At 35.4% G+C, this 21011-nt stretch overlaps 1 protein-coding gene across 2 annotated transcripts in view; it reads left to right on the top strand.

Moving 5' to 3' along the window:
* LOC108685295 (zinc finger protein ush) overlaps positions 1-20270 on the top strand; it is a 250757-nt gene extending 230487 nt beyond the window's left edge. For both annotated transcript variants that reach the window (XM_018190013.1, XM_018190012.1), the window contains exons 2-9: positions 12884-13131; positions 13743-14115; positions 14708-15227; positions 16134-16393; positions 16738-17140; positions 17795-18053; positions 18734-18967; positions 19786-20270. In XM_018190013.1, coding sequence (XP_018045502.1) covers positions 12884-13131; positions 13743-14115; positions 14708-15227; positions 16134-16393; positions 16738-17140; positions 17795-18053; positions 18734-18967; positions 19786-20232 — 2744 coding nt within the window. In that variant the 3' untranslated portion in view covers positions 20233-20270. The remainder of the gene's footprint in view (positions 1-12883; positions 13132-13742; positions 14116-14707; positions 15228-16133; positions 16394-16737; positions 17141-17794; positions 18054-18733; positions 18968-19785) is intronic.
* The last annotated feature ends 741 nt before the right edge of the window (positions 20271-21011 follow it).

Here is a 21011-nt window from a genome sequence, read left to right as displayed (position 1 = left end):
GGATTAAGCATCTTGAAAGCGATGTGCGATCCGATCCGATTTTATTCCCTCTTTTTTGCGTCTGACTGATAATTTCTATTTCACTTATTTTATTTATTACTGATCCAATGGTCTTCAATACATTGAGACAATGTCTGGTTGAAGTAATTGAAAAATAGATGACAAAATTTTCAAATTAAATCTGCTTTCTAATTGAAATAATTGGAATTTTGATTGATATAATCAGAATCTTTTGGTTCGTCTATTTTTAACCAGATATTTTTCTTATGTAAGTATGTAATTTAATTATTTTTATTGTTGCCTTAAATTATTTTGCCAAATATGCGGACTGATTATTTTATATATTTGTAAATCATTAGTTTTTTTTACTTAAGTTTATTATTTTAGATACAGAAAAATGAGATTCTCTTAATTCTTAGAGGAGTAAAAAATTACTCCTTAATCCTAATAAATATTTGTCCAATAAACTGGGATAATTTTTTTAATTATCTAGTGGAAAATTGTTAATAGAAATGTTTTTTACAATCTTACTTATTTTAAGTTACATAATCTTATTTTTCGAATATTTCGATTTTTAGAATAATAAAAAATCATTTAATTATGTTGACTTTAATCCTCCCAATCTAGAACTTATTATTTGGTGCAAGCTTTTTTGTTCTCAAACTCCTTTCTCATTTTTGTTTCAATTTAAATCTTTATTAAATAAAAACTTCAATATTTGAATTGAACTTTGATAATGTAGATAACAGAGATCTCGAAAAATAAGCCTGAATTTTTCCACATTTTTGAAAACCTAGAATCTTACAAAAAAAAACTTGAGTTGGATAAAAACGGACCCTCTAGACGGAGAAGTAAAAATATGATTATTAGAAATAGGAAGTTAAGCAAAGATATATTAATTTAAGGTACACTGAACCCACAAAGTTAAAAAACTTATCAATTATGAAAATTTCGGAACAAATACCAATTAGGGATAATTTCCTATGACTATTATTTGATTAAACTGCTAAATTGCTCTTCATCCCTTGAAAAAGAACCTTCCAGAAGAATCTTTTTCCGTTCAGAATTATACAAACGCAACAAAAGCGATGGCTTATAAATCGCCGAAGCTTTCTCCGCTACCAATTTGCGAGATGGCGCGGCGACGTTACTCTTCGCCACCCCTATCGACAATCGGCCGTTCCCTCTGCTTTTTCTCTCTCTCTCCTCTCTCTCTTCCTTCACCTTCTTCGTTACCGGGTTTTAACGTGGAACAGAAAAAAATCGCCGGCCCGCAGCGCAGCGGAGGAAACCGAGACGGTGACAGATGGAGTGCGACGATAACGTCTCTCGAAGGTCCTGTTCGCGGGCGAAACGACCTGCGCGGATCCTGTTCCTGTCGCGAGATAAACGAAACAGCTGCGTCTCGGCGCCGATCAAAGATCTCTACTTCATCCTCCTCCTCCTCCTCCTCCGCCTCCTCCTTCTCTTCCTCTTCTTCACCGAGCTCTGCCCCAGGGCGCTTTCGACGTCCGGGGCGCGCGATCGCGCGCGCGGAAATAAATGAGGGGAAATGCACAACGTGCGTGATAACGATACATGAACGCGAACACAGCCTTCTCCGACTCCCGATGATCTCATTCCGATAGTAAGCCACGAGGGGATGACTCCATTCATCTAAAATCTTTCAATTAAAAGAGGTTCGTTCGAATCTGAATAATTTCAAGAAGAATTTCTAGATATATTTTAACATTGGTACAATCAATATGGAATATCAATTTGGAATTAACACCCGTAATGTTCAGAAATTGCGACTTTGTCCATCTACGACGCTTCGCTTTTTCAGACGAAATCAAAATGTGGCGTTTTTGCACTGAGAAAAAAAAGTTTTAGCATTTATGACTATAAGTAATTACATTTTATCATAATTTTCTAATATAATAATAATTATGTGTATATTTCTATAAACAAATATACTTGGCACCGAAAATAATGATATATTATAGTTATTATTACCACAAAAATGATTGCAATTATTATAATTTAACTATCATTTATTCTATCTATTTATCTATCAAATACAAAATGGAACAATAATTATGATAACTATCATGATATAAGATACGGTTAACCTAAAAAATGATTGTAAATTAATATTTAATAGTTAATTTAATTTATAGTTATATTATAAATTTATATTGGCATTATCCTTATAATTATATTAATTATAAGTAAATAATTGGAGCTTTCTCGAAAAGATAAAATAATAATTTAATTGTAATTTATAATAATATTGCTATCATTTTTGCTACAGATTTTCTAATCTTTAATTCCGACATTTTTGAAACTTTGACTCCGAAAATTCGTTAAACCTTAGCTTCGGTTTCTGGAGAATCGAGAAACTCAGGGATATGACACAATTCGCTATTCAGGAATCAAGGTATTGTAAGTATCAGAAATTTAGACGTTCGGGAATTCACGGACGTGGCTGAAACAATCGGTGATGAGTAGACAATTGAAGGGAATTTATACCGAGAATATCGATAAATGGCTTGGTCTTTGAGTGAAATCACATTCCTGGAGTGGTTTGAGATATGGAAGGCGCCTCAAAATTAGAGAGAAGGAGAGACAGAGAGATAGAGAGGATCCAAGGCTCTAATCCTAGAGCCTAATCGTCTCTTTGCGATCGGATCCAGGAGATTAGTGTTCATATTACAAGACCGATCGCGTAAGAGAAGAGAAAAAAAAAAAAAATCTCAAGAGGAGCATGCAGAGTAAAGAAGGATATTGCTCGATGGATAGTATTCATGATGGGCAAACAAATTAGAGAGATAGAGATGATGGCAGAAAGGGGGAGGAGTGTTCGACGGACTGGATACATTATAGTGTATTTCGGAGAAGATAAAGACAATGTCCGCGTAGTCACGATATAGTCATACGATTAGCATATCGACAACGCTTCGAAGTCTTCGAAATTGATGACTAGAAGATAATTGTTTGTTTAAGATAGAATTGCTCAAAATAGATGAAAGAAATTTAAATATACTTTGTAATTATACAGGTCAAATTATCATGCAATTTTTGTTAGCTTAAACTAAATATATAAGACTAAATATATAAGAAAAATGAAAACTGAAAATTCTATGTATTAGAGAATTTCAAACTTGACTACATTAATGCTTATATTGATATTCTTTAAAATAAATATATAAAAATGATTTTCAAACATTATCTTCTCTCTTTTTGCAATTAAAAACATTGAAATTTGAATAGACTTTGGCTTCTATTATAGTTAAGCAATTTTAATTTGACTAATCACAGTTACAGTTTAATTAATCAAACTGTCATAGAAGATAATTATAATATATTGCGCGAATCGTAGTTATCTCAATATTTTAATTGTACCTAATGAGAGAAAAGCCGTCGCTCCCAATATATCTTTATTTATTAAATGTTTAATAACAATTACACGATGTATGTGTTCCGCGGATCGTAACAGGCTGATCATGATTAAGTGATAAAGGTGGAAAGTCGAAACGACGACGTTATCAGCGCGGGATATCGAACTTATCGTCGTCCTTTAGGATAATTACTATGATCGTTGTCCCTACGACCGAGTAGATGGGGGAGGAAGAGGAGGAGGCGTGAACACTAAGCATATGAAGGCGGAGGTGGCGACGAAGCAGGCTCGTCCCGTCCGGCGCATGAATAATGCGCTCCACGACGTGATCCGAGCTTCCCAGAAGAGACGGCTGGCGACCATCGGTGGACGGATACACCTCGGTTACCTCGAGTACCGATCCGAAGTATCGATCCGAAGTATCGACACAATAAAGCTGTTACGTATCTGACTCGTGAGAGACTGTGACTTGGAGACTATTGGTTGAGAGTTTATAGCGCCCGCCTACTGAAAATATTTATATTGTAGATTCCCGCAGCGAATCGTGAAATATAAGAATCTTAATTTATGTGCACGGAAAGAACAATTTTATTGAATTATTTCAAAATTTAGTTGGACTCAGATCTGAGAATAATTTTGATAATAAGTAAGATAAAAAAAACTGAACTCAAGCTGGTTGCTAGAATATCAAAATTTTCTGCAGCATTATACATTATACTTGAATTTCCCATATAATTATCCCGAAATTTCATGTAACTGCTAGATTGTGAGCAATTATTGAACAGTTGTATTAATTCTATCTTATAATAACTGAAAAGTAAAATTATACTTAGGATCTCAATCTAAACGTAACTTTGCCTGCCGATATTGCACACAAAAGATTATTGCGTAAAATTTAAATCTATTTAGTGAACAAAAATACGACAATAAATGGACTATACAATTATTATTTTAACTAATAATAATTTATTAATACTAAAGTAATTGGACAAGCGTCTATACAAATTCCACGTATTTTTATACAGAAAACTTTAGCTATTGAATGAAACTCTTCACGTTTTTGTTCCATTTTCTATATATATGTGTGCAGTATTGTTATATAATTAGACGGGGTGTTTAAGAAAACTATATTTCTGCCAGGATTGTTTTGATGATTTAATAAAATTATTTTCAGATCTGTATCGAGCTAAATTTTTAAATACTTCAGCAAAATTTCTTTCCATGCAAAGTTAAATACCAGAATTGTTAGAATACATATATCAGAATGGTGCAAAAATTATTCCGATTTTCTAAGCATTGAATTATGAAAATCTTACGGAATATCAACTATAATAAAATCTGCAGTTCTGTAGATTCCTACAGAACTATTGAATACAAAAATATTCGAGTATTATCCAGTTTTGATATCAGGATTATCACCATTTTTTTTTAGAATATCGCTCGATTTAATTTCTTATGCGTGTACTTGAAGCTGGAAAGGAATAGAATATGACTTCAAGATAACCGAGGTCTGTTTTTCTCAAGTCTTCGTTGTTTCTCATTTACGCCGTCTCGTTAAAAATACCTCGCAACGATACACGATCGATTGCCATTCCGCTCGTAATTAAAGTCCGCGACTGCACCGCGCGTTCGATCCGATATTCCACGAAGGACGGACACGTCGATCTCTTGATCGGCCGCGGAGGAGAGGAGGCCTCCTTCTCAATGCCTCTCCTCCGGAAGCTCAACACGGGGAGCTCCCTCCGCCGCCTTCCCCGTAGGTTTGCAAGTTGAGCTCTCACTTAGCGGCCACGGTGTCACGATCGGGGACCGGGTGCATTAGCATATCTCTACGATGCAGCGTGTAAGAGGGTGCGAACGGCGGGGTGGCGCGACGAAGGAAGAAGAGAGACAAAACGAATGGACGTAGAACGAGCGTTATATGGGAAGCGATCGAGCGAACCTCACTGAGAGAAATGATTTTGTTATAGGAACAAATCAAGGCAAAACAAATATGATATTTGTTAAAAAACCGATTTGTTACGATTGCAAATTAATTCATCAATGTAACAAATAATCGACAATCGCTATATATATAATAATAATCGCTAGCAAATAAAAGGCTCATATATATATATATATATAAAAGTAGACGATTGTAAAGGATCCCAAATCATAAGAAATTGACCAATTCTAGTCAAGTATTCTTCCTACATTTGACTGTGCTCGGTTTCCTACTTAAAACTCCACGATCATCTACGAATTCTATATAAACGAGCCTAAAGTCTATCCAAAAGATAGGTTAGATTCTATATAATTTGCTACTGTTACTAATAATTGGTTGGTATAGCAGCAAACACAACAACAAAATTTCATATTCATTCACATATTTACCGATCATCAGTTAAAGATATTGATGGCTTGCTAAATTAACAAAATCCTTTCTCTTAATGCTCGTGGGTCGTGAAAAGACGCACGATCCGTAATGCGAATCGGTGGGGAATTCCTCCGAGGGCAGAAGGTGGAGGAGGAAGAGAAGGTGCAGAGACGAGGAAAGGGCGGAGGGAACAGAAGACTCACTCAGCCAGGCCCCGCTGCCTGTTACCTGTACGTCGCGTGTTTGCCTACCCGCGTCACGATCAGGATCCTATTTGCATAGCGCCGATGAAGCTGCTACCGTCCTGCGCCGTTTGCGAGTCCTCCTCCTCCTCCCAGAGGACTCGCGTCGGTGGTGTATGTGGATGTACACCGGGTGTTGTGCGAGTCGTGGACTCTCTTCCAGGATTGGATGTGTTGGGAGAATTTTTAGGAGCCGAGAACATTCCTGAGTATCGTAAAATAGAGTAACTTTTGTCCAAATTTGGGGTAACTTTGACTCAAAGAATGTATTAAAGAACTAATTACCTTGGAAAATTGAATCTCTATAAAAGGAATTAGTTTTTTTATAATGTAGCTTATAATGTGACAAATAAAAGAGATTCGGATTCAAGTTTCGGCCGAGGTAATATTTTTCGCAATAAATTTATTAACAGTTTCAACATATTAATATCTTTATAATATGATGCTTGATGATAGCATCAAATTATTAAAATTACTTGTCAATTTAATTCGCGATTACTAGAATGATATTAATTGCGAGTGATATTTATAGTCTGAAAAAACAATTCGGCACGCAGCTCGAAAAGATTATAATATGCTATATATGCAAGTACATATATATAGTGTATATTAGTAATTCAAGATTGAATTATTTAAAGAAATGAAAATCCAGCTTCGACCGTAATAGGCATTTAAAATTTTTAATATTGATTATGTTTCTTACATATGCGGTCTAAAATAAAGATTCCTAATACAAATAAGACTCAATAATGAATAATTGTTGAGTTTATGTTGTATTAAAAGTATAAAACTTGTGCTCACAGAGTATATTGAGCCTTTTGTCTAAGCTTCTTTTTGTTCACTATATTATAAGCTTGTATGCAACTAACTCATTTTAATGGAATCTAATTTTCCATATATATCCTAATTAGCTGGGTTCTTTTGATCCAGACAACATTTATGTCGAAATCGAGGCATAAAACTTTTTAAAAATATCTTAATCTTCAACTGCAATCATAAAAATTCCACCTAAGTTCTAAAATGTCTTATTTGAAATAAATAGAATTTAAAAACTTTTCCCTCAGTGATTGATAGAGGAAGGTTTAAAGTTTTTTTACTTACGATTTAAATCTTATGTATCACTCATTCAAATCGTATATTCTTTTATGTTTTTCTTTGAGTCCAAATGACCCGTTGATGCAATCAAGAGTTAAAGACATTTTAAGACACTTATGTCCTAATTTGAATCTTAAAATTAAGAATAATTTTGGATCTCAAAGTCTGTTTATCCTGATTGGACCAAAGTTATTTTATTTTACGATATATTCTTACATGACGCAAAGAAAACGAGAAGAATCTTTTGCAGAATTGTTATGTTGACTGAGAGATCTCAATAAAGAAATGAATTCGACATTTGGATGCACTTAGGATTGATCAGGAAAGTGGCGCCTGGCTTTTCGAAATTTCCGTTTATTAACACCTGAACGGGCAACACCGAGGTCGATGTTGGCCGTGACTGAAGCAGCGAGGAAGGAAGGAAGGAAGGAAGGAAAGGTTTGGAGCGCGGTATAATAAATGCTCCGCAAACCTACTTATTACTCTAACGAGCGGACGCTTTTGCATCGCGCGGCTTCGCGGCACGCGTGCCTTCGGTCACGGAACACTCGATGATTTACCGACGCATCACGTGCACTTGTGCGACTCCTCAAGAGGTTCAAGAGTACGTCTGGTCTATGCGTATCTCTGATTGTTTTATCGATTTGCTTCGTTAAATTAAATCGCTTGTTCCTCGATCCTCAGACATGATTTAATAATTTAATCTCCTCGTTATAAGATGCGAAGAGAATGTCCTATACTTCTGCAATGTCGAGAGATTCTTTCTTGATTGCTCTAGTTTGTTGTTGGCGAATTATCAAGTCTCTGAGAGAAAACACAGGCTTTTGCGTACATAACGCATGAGAGAATCAATCAATCCTTTATTTTCATCCCCCACTTTGCGTTAGGCAAAATTCTGTGCTGCATTTTTTATATGCGCATTTTTATATGCGACCAACAATCTTCCTATATTGAAGAGGACTTAAACCGAGAGTCAAAATGTATACGCTATAATTTGATTTATTTGTTTGATTAATTGTCTCGATCAGATATTGATTTTCATCAACTCTGTTTTTAATTCTAAAAGGAATTTTATTTCTTTCTTGGTCAAAAAATTAATGTTTTCAAAGATTTGTGACTCAAAAAATTTTTAAGTTCTGAGGTTTGAAGATCTCTCCTACAATTCCTCTACGTGATTCAAAAGTGCATGATTTGAATTAACTTGCAATTACAAAACTAGTTAGATTCTGCTTGAAATCGACCCATTGGTTTGTAAAACTACAAACTAATGAATCAAATTCTAAATCGTAAGGTTCATAATTTGTTCTCGTAAAATTTGTAAGAACATAACACTGATATGTATATATTGATATGCAATAATTTTTTGCATAAATATCTACGATCTATTTCTCGTATGTTAATTTTAAAGAAAGTTTAAATGTTAATTTTAAGAAAAGTCTTAAAAATCTTTTCTTCTTAAAAAACAATGAAGGAAATAAATCAGTAAATCAGCATTCAACAATTTTTACTTTTCCATTTGCAAGGAAAATTAATTGCATTAATTTTTCCTGAGCAAGCAAGAAGCTATCTGTAAAGATATTGCATAAAGCACTTGTAAATTCTTATAAATCTTACAAGCCTTACAATTCTGCTTAGAAACTCATAAGGATCTGAAGTAATAAGATATCTAAGCAACTTATCGTTGCGTGACGCATCAATCGTGTCGGAGCACCGGTAAATCGGCCGGAATTTGAAGCTCATTAACGGGCACAGAGTATATATATCGGAAGGACATGGTAGAATGGCGGGATCGAAAGTACGAGCTTCCGGCTCCGTTCTTCAGCGCGACACCGGAGTCGCTGCGATTGCTCGCTTCTTGCATAAAGCGGGGGCCGAAGGTGTACACGGGCGAGGCGGTATCGGTTCCGAGAAAGGCTTATCAGGCCGCGGATATGTTAATGGCGGCCGTGTTGCCTCCCTCCCCCGATCCCCTCCTCGCCACCTCTCCGAGATATATTGCACCCCAACCGTCGCACGACGGAGGTGGTTGGACGCTCGTAAAGGTGGTAGTCGTAAGTGCAGCTGAGGCGAGCAGCCCTCTTTTCACGATCGGCAACGTATGCATGCACATGCAATTAAGACAGCACATGCTCCGAGTCCATGACAGGAGTCAATGAAGATTAAGTTTTCACTTGATCAAGATTAGAAGATTAAAACAATATACTATATTAGAATTTTAATTTTTTTTTACAAAAAAAAATGGAATGGACGAATTTATTAAAATATCTAAAGTTTAGCTATATATAGACCTGAAAATAATTTTATCAGACTATCAAAGTAATTATGTAAAACGCTTAGAAGTTGATAACAATGGGTGGCCTAGAGCAATGTTTAAACAATTGACATTCTTATTTAAAAAATTCAATCAATATGAAAACAATTATAAGTCAATTTCAAGATCTGTAGAATACATTCAAATAGTTTTTGATTGAAATTTCGTTACAGTTTTTGTAAAAAAAATTGTACTTTTTAAAAAATTCAATATTAAAAGTTAAAAATTTACAGAATTGTTGTTCAGATATGATACTTTGAAAAAATAATTAGTTTGTAGTTGGTTTTGGATAAAGAGTATTATTTTGCATATTGAATGTAGATTATTTTGGCCATTTTGGGAATTGAAAAAAACAGAGATTTTTTTATAAACGTTATATTTTTCTACAAAATAAAAGAAAATTAAATTTCAGAAAGTTAAAATACTTATGTGGATTACATCCACAATATGTCAACAAAGGGTTAATATTCTAACAATTAGCATCGCGCATTTCTAATTATCGTATACCTAATTATTATCCTACTATCTATTATCCTAATAATATCCTATCCTACACAAAAATCTTAAATAGAATTTCCGAATTGCGAAATGAATCTTTAAATTTTCTTTCTATTTTTCCGCATTTAGAGATTGCATTTTAAGATATCATTCGAAACGTTGCGCTTCTAGTTTGTGATCTTTATGATTAAGAATTTTCTTCGAGATCTTAGATAAAATCTTAAACTTCTTTTGAATTCTTTAAAATTTAACATATTTGTGAATATTTGCGTATTCTCTTCTGAAGGACGTAGAAGATTTTTCGGAACCTAAAATTTGGGCTGTTTCAACCTTTTAAATCCATGGTACGATACCATTGTACTCTTGAATTTTCAGACATGGTAGGCTTATCGAACGCCCAGAGATCCTTGGATCTCGGAGCCGATCGCGAGTCCAATCCACAGTCGGAGATCATCTCGAAATCTCCCGCTCGATAATAGAACCCCAGAGGAGAGGGGAAGAAAAGGAAACCAACCGTGCGAGATAAGAGGACTTATCTGCAACCTCCATCGTACACACCTCTCGCTTCAATCATATAAGATAGAGAGATCTATCCGCGGCCTTCTCTCTACCGTACACCTCGCCTGTCCAATCGTACATCTAAGATCATGAGGTGGAGTAGGAGGCAGAAGAAGAATAAGACGAAGGAGCGGACGAGGGTCGCGTATATGAACTCGCAGACGTCGTCGCTGGCGAACGTATGCATGGCTGCGCAATTAAGGCTCGCGATCGCGCTCGTTCCACGAGAGGGACAGAAATAGATCGCAGGAGAGAAAAAGGAGATTGCTGTGCTGTGCCACACTATGCCACGCCACGCCATGGCCGATTCATCGATGACCACTTATTTACAGAGAAGCAAAGAGGAAGGAACACGACTCGAATGTAGATGCGAGCGCGGGATAGCCTACGAGGATAGCCTCTGCAACCCTTTGCTCAATCTCCCTAGGCATCTCTCTTTCTCTTTCTGTCTTTGAGTCCTCTCTCACGTCACAGCTTCCCTCCTTTGTCATTCTCCCTGTTCCTTCTTCTCGTTCGAAGAGGCAATTAAAACATCTGGGTAATTCTTGAGTTCTGATCTCGACGACGATCTACCTGGTTGATCATCTGATCTATTCTCGAGCTCTTTGACAATCGATCAAAAAAAAAATCATGAAATGTTAAAATGTATCGGATTGGAACAAAAGTAGCGTTACGAACTTCGAAGCAGTTGTAATTTTGTTAAAAATGAACGAAATTTAAATTTAAAAAAAAATTTTAAAGCTTAAAATTCTTTTACTATCCAAAGGTCTCCTATATTTTTTGAGTTATATTTCTGTGAGTTTGGTCATATAGAAAATTACGAGCTAAACAAAATGAAAAATTTTCTTTTCACTTTGTGAGCGAAGTTCACTTTGTGTTCAAAATCAACTCTGTGAAAATTTTCGACTTTTTATTGTGAAAGTTTAAAATTTTTTCTACAAAATATATTTTTAAAAAATATTCAATAATAATATGACGATAAAAAAGGCAAATAAGAGTCGAGAAAATTGAGATATATTACATGTTTTGGCTCTTAGATTGCCATCTTCAAATCTCATCTTCAAATATCCTTCTCTTTACACTTAAAATTAGTTATCATCGTTTTTTTTATTTTTTAAATTAATAATATTTCAGTTTTCTATTATGTATGTATTTAACTCATATTAATAATTTTTATACATTTATATTTTAAAAAATCGACTTTTATTTGTCTTTTTTGTCATCATATTGTTATTGAACTTTTAAGAATCCTTGACTGGTTTATATATTTTTAAAAAATATTCTTAAGATTTTTTGTGATTGAGTTATCTCAGATAGAACTTAAATTTTCTCAATGTTTTGATATTAAATTTTTTTTTTTAATATTTCATTCTAAAATATAATATAATAAAATATTATAATTAATTAAGTTCTTTTTTCTCAATATTGATGATTAATTGTTCAGATATCATTTCAAAAGCATAATTTCTAGTTAAAAATTTTCCAAAAATCTCCTCCACGACTAAAATTAATTTTCTCAGAGACTCGTTCGATCATCAATGGTATCCCTTGACTTCGCCACGCAATCCTCAGAATTAAACTTTCTATCGGTCTATCACACACGTTTGCCGGGACCAGCCCTTAGACACTGAACTATTCGACATACTGCGCGCGAGCAAGTTGAGTGCGATCCCTAAAGTGGGGGATGAGAGGCGGCGTGCGAAGGGTGCAATTGGTAGTTGTGTCGGACGGGGGTAGACCGAGCTGACGAGAGAGTAGGGAACGTGGGATACGCAAAGGACCGTTGTACTGAAAGCCCATTAGACACTCGGACAGCCGGAGAGCGGTTTCTCTCATCTCGACACCTCGCATCCCTCTGGTCCAGCGTCGTTATGGTCGTTTCGCGGGCTACTTCCAACCGGCACCGACGATTTCCGAAGAAATGTACAGTCGCCTCATTGTGTTATATCGTTTAATTTTGCAAGACTGAATTTGAATGAAGCTTGGGATAATAGTGAGATAATCTATCATTTGTAGGATCCGCTTTTGAATTAGGCAATCTAACGTTGACTTTGCAAATTATGGACGTGATTTATCTTGGCGAAGAATGTCGCGAATCTTAAATTTTCACAACGTTGCAGTTTCCCAGAAGATATCTTAAATCTTCGAACAATTAAAATTCAATTCAAAACATTTCAAATTATTATTTTATCATAATCTTGGTTTAAGATGTTTTATATTTCTTTGGAAATTCTCCTTGTTCTCCTATATTCTCTTAAAAGAATACGGAAGAACATTTTTATATTTTTTAGAATACAACTATAATTAAATTTATTGATATTTCACAGCGTTTGAAATAATATAGCGAGATAATCGAACTCATATAGAAATGAAAATTCTTATAGTATCTTTTACTGTTATTTCGAGAAAATATCAACTGATGTGTATCTATTTTTTGATTTCAGGGGAGGATGAGGAGTGGAGCGACTCGGAGAAGACCCCGTCGGTGAGCAGCGGCGTAGACGGCGGCGCTGGCGGATCGGCAGTATCGAGTCCGGTAGCACCGCCAGTTGAGGAAGACTCGAGCTTACCACCCCCTCCAAGACTCAACCCCGTGTCATCTTCGATCAGTGAGGAAGATATTAAGCTGCGCCTCAGCGTGCTTTCGGAGAACACGAGACTTCGCCTAGTCAACCTTAACGAGGACATCGAGGTACGTCGATTTCGTTAACTTCCCAAGCAGAACAATTTCAGATCACTAAAAAGTTGTTTTAACATCAAAATGAGTCTGACGTGACTGATCGAAAAATAATTTTTAATAATCATTTCGAAATCACTTTAATTCATTTTGATGTAATGAAGATTTTATGTTTCTGCTAGGATTAATTTCAATTAATTAAACTTTTATCGAAATTTAATAAGCTTTCATTTATCGTGATTTTTAAAATTTGGAAAATTAGAAGCGATTTCGATGTTTTTATTAAAAAATAAATATAGAGAATAATATCAATTCTTTGTAACTCGAAATCACAATGCAAATATAATAAAATTGGTAGAAAGATCAAACGAACGAATAAGTAATTAAGTTTAAAACTAGTTTATTAAATCGTTTAAAAGAGATTAAAATTATTCATTAATATACTGTTCACGGAACGTTTTGACTATACTACAAGTCTTTTTCAGCCATATAATTATAACAGAAAATATTATATTATAATTAAGAGTTTAACAACAAATTGAATACATGAAATTTTTGATAATAAAAATGTTGGAAAGAGTCAATATTAAAATATAAATAAACATAAATAAATATTTAAAACGCAGGCTAGGGCCATAAGAGATCGCCATGCACCGTCCAGGAACGTGCGGACGCGAGAGTCGAGTCCCAAGGACGTCGACGAGGAACAGCATACGACGAAAGAGGATGATTGCCAACCGAGGCCGTCGTCCTCGTTGTCATCCACCTCCATCAAGAGGCGAGACTCCATTTGCCGCAGGGATTCGGAGGACTCAATCGCCGCGGGGGAGACCAAGAGGATACGACTCGACGATGAGGCAACACCAAGACTGAGACTCAATACTAGTCTGGCGACGGATCCCGCTCTGCGACCCGCCACCGTCGCCGCCCTTACCGTGAAGCCCGAGAACACGTCGCCACCGAATCCAACACCGCCGCTTCCGGCTGGATTGCAGAACGGTGAGTAGAATCTGTGGCATGCACGATATCTTTGTTTAGAAAATGTATAAAATAATCAAATTAAAAAAATTTTCTTGGTTTTATTTTTTTAAATCTTGGGTGAACTTCAAAATAGAACTTTACAAAATACAAAAGTACACTAAAGGAAAAATATTGGTATTTATAGAGTCAAATAATCAAAGCTTTTAATCATAAGTAACTATTCAATTATATAGTTATAAATACCAAGCATTTTTCTCTCAGTATAGATAAATAGGAATTTCAAAATCTAGGAGATCAAAGTCTTTAAAGATTTATAAAATCTAAAAATCACAGAGGGTAAAGTATAATTTTAAACATGATACAATTCTGAATGAAACAAAATTTAAATCCAATTTTCGAGGTTCAAGTTTAATATATAATCCTCTCATTGTGTGAGTATACTAAAGGGTATCAACCAGAAAAAAATAAAACTTAATTGAATTTCAAAAATTAGATTCAAATTTTATTGTATTCAGAATTATACCATGTTCGAAATTGTATCACCTTATCCTATAGGATAAGAAATAATAATTTATCACCAAAGACAATCTTATTAAATTGATTTCTTAAGCGATCGCATCAGGTCGCCTGTTCGTCCTGCCGACCGATGGCAAGGAGACGATCACGGTGGAGCCAGCTAGACCTCCGCCGACCGCTCTGATCTGCCCGCCATGCGGCATTCGATTCAGTTCGGCGAGTACCCTCGAGGCACATCGCACCTTTTATTGCGCTCATCGACCGCGCGTGGACGAAGATGCGGCGAACGACGAGGACGACGATGGTAGCAAGTCCGGCGGCAAGTTTGAAGTACGGAAGGCGTACGCGTGCCCGCATTGCTCTTACAGTGCCGACAAGAAGGTGTCTCTAAATCGTCATATGCGGATGCACGCGTCATCTCCGGCGCCGTCGACAATACCATCGTCGTCAACAGCGGCAGCGGCGACGGTGGCAGTGGTGACGAACCCGAACTCCTCGGCGGGAAATCCAACAACGGCTGGTCAAACCACCGCAGCTAACGGTTCCTTGAATGAAGAGGCCGAGAGATACTGTAGGAACTGCGACATTCGATTCAGTTCCTTGAAGACGTATAGGTGAGTAGACAGAAGAAGAGTAGAATATTGTGGTTGTTATAAGTAAAGAAGCATCTTCAGATTTTACACAAGAGATAATTTGTGAAATTAAAAATATATATAAATAAATATCGATCATAAACTATTGTAAATTATGTAGTAAGTGTGATTTATGAAGAGCAAAGATGTCAGATTTTTAAGGTCACATATTGAAATTGTCGGGAATTTTTTATTTTTAATGTTTAAAATTTCTAAAAATTAAAATTGAGAGCGTGAAGAATTTTATACATATATAGTATGATTAGTACATAGTATGATTAGTATGATTAGTATGATTAGTACATAGAATTATAGATAAAAAATGTATATGTTTAAAAGAAAAATCTATCAAATTTTATAAATATATTTACAACTATAGATTAAATTGCAAGAACAATTTATTTTGTAATAAATTACTTTTTTAAATAAGGCTTTTCTGATTTCTAAAACTTTAAAAATATGTGTGAATTATAACAAATGTCAAAGATGATTCATGAAATGGATTTTTTAATATCTTGATATTTGAAATTGTTCTGATTTATATTCGATAAATTACAATTTTTAAGAATTAAAAGAGATTAAAGAATTCTGTAGAATTATAAATACAAAAATGAAATAATGTATACATTTAAAAGAAAAGCCAATCGTTTTATAAAATATTTACTATTCAGATCTGTAATAATTTAAAATTTTTGGACCCTAAAATCTTCAAAGCTGTAGATATTTCAGAAGTAAATATTAATTTGAAAAATTATTCTAATTTAACATAAAAAAAAATTATAAATATTATCAAATTTTTTGAAGTAATATAAAAATTATAATAATTCTGTTTTTATTTATAAATATTATGTAAACGTTTTTTTTTAATTGCAATTTAATCTGTCGCAGGGCACATAAAACGCATTACTGCAGCACGAGGCACGTGGTGAAGGACACGCTATCAACTCCGACGGCGACGCCGACATCCTCAGTGAAGGCGTCGCCGCCGACTAGTTCGAGTCCTGGTGACTCGCCACCCCCACAGCCGTGCCTGGCGCTGCCCACTAACCCCATCCTCATCGTGCCGTATTCATTATTCCGTGGTGCGAGCGTCCTCGCCGCGCCAGCACTTCCGGCTCCCGATACAGCGTGCTTCCTTCTGCCAAATGGTATTTTGAGACTTGAAAATTACGCACGTTTATACATCAAATATACAATAAACAATTTCTGGTTAAAAAATGAATTTACCGATTATAAAGATGTAAAGACACTTTTTAAAGACACTGTACATGTGTATCATTAAACCTGAAAAGTTATTTTATTTTTAATAATTAATATATATAGAATAATATTTACTTTACACACTTATTTATATAATAATAACTAAAAAAATCACGTTCTTTTATGTCATCTTTGAAAGGAGGGGATATGTTTTCGGAATTGAATAATATAGATGTATATTAAACATTAATGAATGACATTATTAAGATATTTCTGGATATTACGTTTTCAGGTTCCCTTCAGCCAATGACGAGAGGCCTCGCTTCCACGGCCCAGAACGCCATGGTGGAGCCGCCGGCTGTCTTGAGGGCGGCGAATAAACCCTCGACGCCGGCGTCGGTTGTCGCGGCGGCATCGACGTCGCCGTCCGCCTCGGCGCCCCTCGATCTTAGCGTACGCAGGTCACCGGTTCACCAAGACGAGAAAGAAAACAGAATGTCGCCGGCACCATCATCCTTGCCGCCACCTCCGGGCAGTCCCAGATCCAGAGGCAGCGGCAGCCCCAGAACGAGATCCATCGGTCCGAATCAGACTGCCGCCGTCGCGGCACCCCCGCCTACGGAACTCGCCCTGAGACTCGCTGAACTACCGCCACCACCTGTTCCCGGGGTGCTCGTCAAGCAAGGCGTTTCCAGGTAAGCAGCTGCTTTCTACCAATTTGGGTTAGAATTGAATTTCTTACTTTTATTCATCTCTTAGTCTATTTATTGTGTGAATAAAAATATTTTTTTATTTTTCCAACATTATTTAGCTAATATTATTGATTATTTCTTTTTTTAAATTTATATTTATTGAACTTGATTTAATATTTGAAATTGAATTGAGTCTACGGAATTCTGAAAGTCTTCAATTTCTATATGCATATAATTTATTTTTTTTATTCTTTATCTTGTAATTATAATTACAGCTTAGAATTTATACTGAATTATTGTTCGTATCGTATTTGTATTTTTGTATTTGTAAAGTATGTACTAATTATTAAAGATAATTTATATTAATTTATTTATTAATTACGCTATATTAAATATATTTCTCAATAGTTCTGCATTTGTTAGATATATTCCATGTTAATTATTGCACTCATATTAATTATTACATTCAATAAGGTTATTATTATTATTATTATCTTGAAAATATTACTTTAAACTTTGGCATTTAAATACCTCCGTATAGATCTTTAGAATATCTTCTTTTTTCATTTATTCTTAAATCGCGAATTTAAAAAACTTCTCTCGATCTTTAAGATTTCATGAGATTAGATTCTTAGAACTGAAGTCGTCCTTATACAGGTGCAAGGAATGTAATATCGTGTTCTGCCGACATGAGAACTTCGTCGCTCACAAGAAGCACTACTGCCAAGCGAGGGAGACAACAGTGAGCAACAGTTCGCCGCCTCCTGATGCGACCTCACCACCCTTGGTCCAGCTCATCTGCGCCCAGTGTGGCATCAAATTCGCTTCCATAGACAATCTGGTCGCCCATCAGGCATTCTATTGTCCCAAGAGGCCCGAACCCCAAGAGCACCACACACGGTGTTCTAAGTGCAAGGTAAACTCTAAAGTAAAATAGTGCAAAGGAATTTGAAGGAACTGAATTTTACAAGATACTTACAAAAACATATGTGAAAAGTTTTAGGGATAAAAGGCACCATGAGGAAGGCTAAGAAATGAAATTGATAAGAATTTTTTAATTCTTTTAAATTCATAAAACGCCTTATTAAACGCCTTTTTAGAAGTGTTGATTTTTCTTTGAAACACCTCTGGTGAATTTTTTTTCAAAATTTTTATATGAATTAGAATATTTCAGGAATGAATAAGTCTATATTTTTTTAAAGAATTTTTTATATGTGTGAATTCTAAAATATTCTAAAATTTTTAAGATTCATTCTATAAATTCTAAAAAATCTTGAACTTTTTTAGATTGTTTAAGAGTTTATCAAAAATTATATAATTAGAAATATTTTAAAATTCATATAAAGAATTTTAGAAAAAATATGTAGATTCTTTCTGGGCATTTCTGAAAAGTGTCCTAATTTATGGACAATGAGAATTTTTTTAAAAAGTTATAGAATTTAATTCTTTTGAAAAATTTTGAAATTTATACAAAAATTCTGAAAAATTATATAAAAGATTCTAAGAAAAATTTTTATTGGGGACATCTCTGAATTTTTGATGATCCTGATTGCCGCTTCTTCAAAGGCTTTAACAGGATATAATGGCTTGTCACAGGCGATAATAGAACCCGGCAGCAGTCATACCTGCGCCAGCGGCACGACCGGTGGCTGGCGGTGCCCGGTTTGCGGCGCCGTCAGTCCCACAGCCGGTGCCGCTCAGCGTCACATGGACGCCCACCAAGGCGTCAAAGCCTTCCGGTGCACAATTTGTCGTTACAAGGGCAACACTCTACGCGGCATGAGGACCCACATTAGAATGCACTTCGAGAAGCGTGGTACAGATCTGCAGGTAAATTTCTTTTTCTTGTCTTTAAACTTCATGTCGCATTCCTTCTGTCAACTAATTAATTCTTTCTATGTCTAGGAACGAACTGAGCTTTAAAAATTTTGCATTTTTTAATCACCGAACAAATATGTGCATTTTACACAAAAAATTTACAGAAACATTTCATTGCAAGATTACAACATTGCAGCAATACTAAATGTCCGAATGTTTTTAAAAATATTGTAATGTAATATTGTAATAATATTACAATATGTTTTGATGTTTTTGATCATATTTTAGATATTATATTAACATATTTTGTCACATTTTCCAAAAATATCATGTGATAAATACAATAAGTATTATGCTTTGAAAGTAATATAATTTGGTCATTAATTTTTATATATAACAAAATTTGTAAAATCTCTTTCGTCTCTGAAATTTTTTTTGAGGACTCGCCCTTTCAAGGATTCATTTTATTAGAACGAAAATTAGATGGAAAAATTCATGCTGCATTTTTTATTCTATCCTGTGTTTTTCTTTTATTTATGAGAAGTAGAACTCTGCCATGTTCATCTTGTGGCGGTGCCGCGTACTGCTCGTGACTAAAGCAAAGGAAATTATCTTTCACAATATTTTTGAAATATTTCTGCAACACATTGCTGAAGTAATTAAAAAAGAATCTATGAAATGTCTCTGCAACATTATATTGCAATATCGCTGTAAGCTGCCATGTTGTAATAATCAGTATTTTTTGTAATAGATTAAATTTTTTCTTTTAGGAAATATTTTAAAGACACGTCTTTGACTGAGAGATTCTTACGAAACATTCTTTGTCCTAGGAGGAGAATTATATAACATGCGTGCTTGACGACGAGGCAACATTGCCGACACCGGAACCTGCAGCCGCCACGACGCCAGAGGAGATCCCTGCTGAGATTCAAGTGAACGGTAAAACGGAAATAAGGAAGAGCCCGCAACCGCCACCGCTGCCGCCACCTCCACCGACATTGCCACCGTCGCTTACCAGTAAGGTGAAACAAGAGCGCGAGGATTCACCGTCACCGGACGAAAGTCTGGATAGCAGCAAGAGTGGGCCGCGCTACTGCCGCTCCTGTGACATCAGCTTCAATTACCTGAGCACCTTTATTGCTCACAAGAAATTCTACTGCTCGAGTCACGCCGGTGAGGCGAGCAATAACAATAATAACAATAATAATAACAATAATAATGCTAGCGGTCACCCGACGACGCCGCCGACCGGCAGGACCGAGGCGTCGGTGCTCTAAATCTCCGAAATTCCGCAGACGACATGTCTTCCCCGTTCGTCTCTCTTCCTGGAGGATCTCCTATTGCTTTTTAGAACGCTTTGAAATAATATTTCGAAATTCTAATTTCTGAGATTTTCTATTCTTGCTTCGAGAGTTAATTGTTGACCAGATAAAAAAGGAGAAATATTGTATTCTAAATGATTGTCGCGAATTTTTCGAATAAGTTTTGTTTATGTAAAATAATCATATTTTTGTTATCACTATGATCTAATTAATTTAATCCTGGGAAATATTTACGAAATCAATTTAGTTAAATTAGGCCTATTACATTATATCTACTTCTGTACATCGTATTTTTTAACAGAGATTTCAGGAAGAGAAAGAGAGATGAAACATGTCGAAAACGCGATGATTAAAAACGGGGATTGTTTATTGTTGCCAGTTTATACATAATAATGAGTGACTATCAGACTTCTTCAATTAGTTGAATATTACGTTGTGTGATTTTTGTTGACCCAGGGAATCGTTTGTACTTATAAGCCGAAGGTATCTATGTAAATATATATACATTCATATATACATATATATATATAGAGCCATAGGAAGCTCCTTAATATATTTAATAACGCCGTCACCCAATCTTGCGTTCCAGCGGCGGCAGCGATTTAGGGGTAAACCCTTCGTAAATTTACTACGCGTATACAACACAAGGCATATACACGAAAATGTGGAATGTACTGCGGCGGAAGAAAGAGGGAAAGGGAGGGAGAGAGAGGAAGGGAGGGAGGGGGGAGGGA

The sequence above is a fragment of the Atta colombica genome, unplaced genomic scaffold (assembly GCF_001594045.1).
Source record: "Atta colombica isolate Treedump-2 unplaced genomic scaffold, Acol1.0 scaffold150, whole genome shotgun sequence".
Classification (NCBI taxonomy): domain Eukaryota; kingdom Metazoa; phylum Arthropoda; class Insecta; order Hymenoptera; family Formicidae; genus Atta; species Atta colombica.
This window is presented reverse-complemented; position numbering and strand designations above follow the sequence as displayed.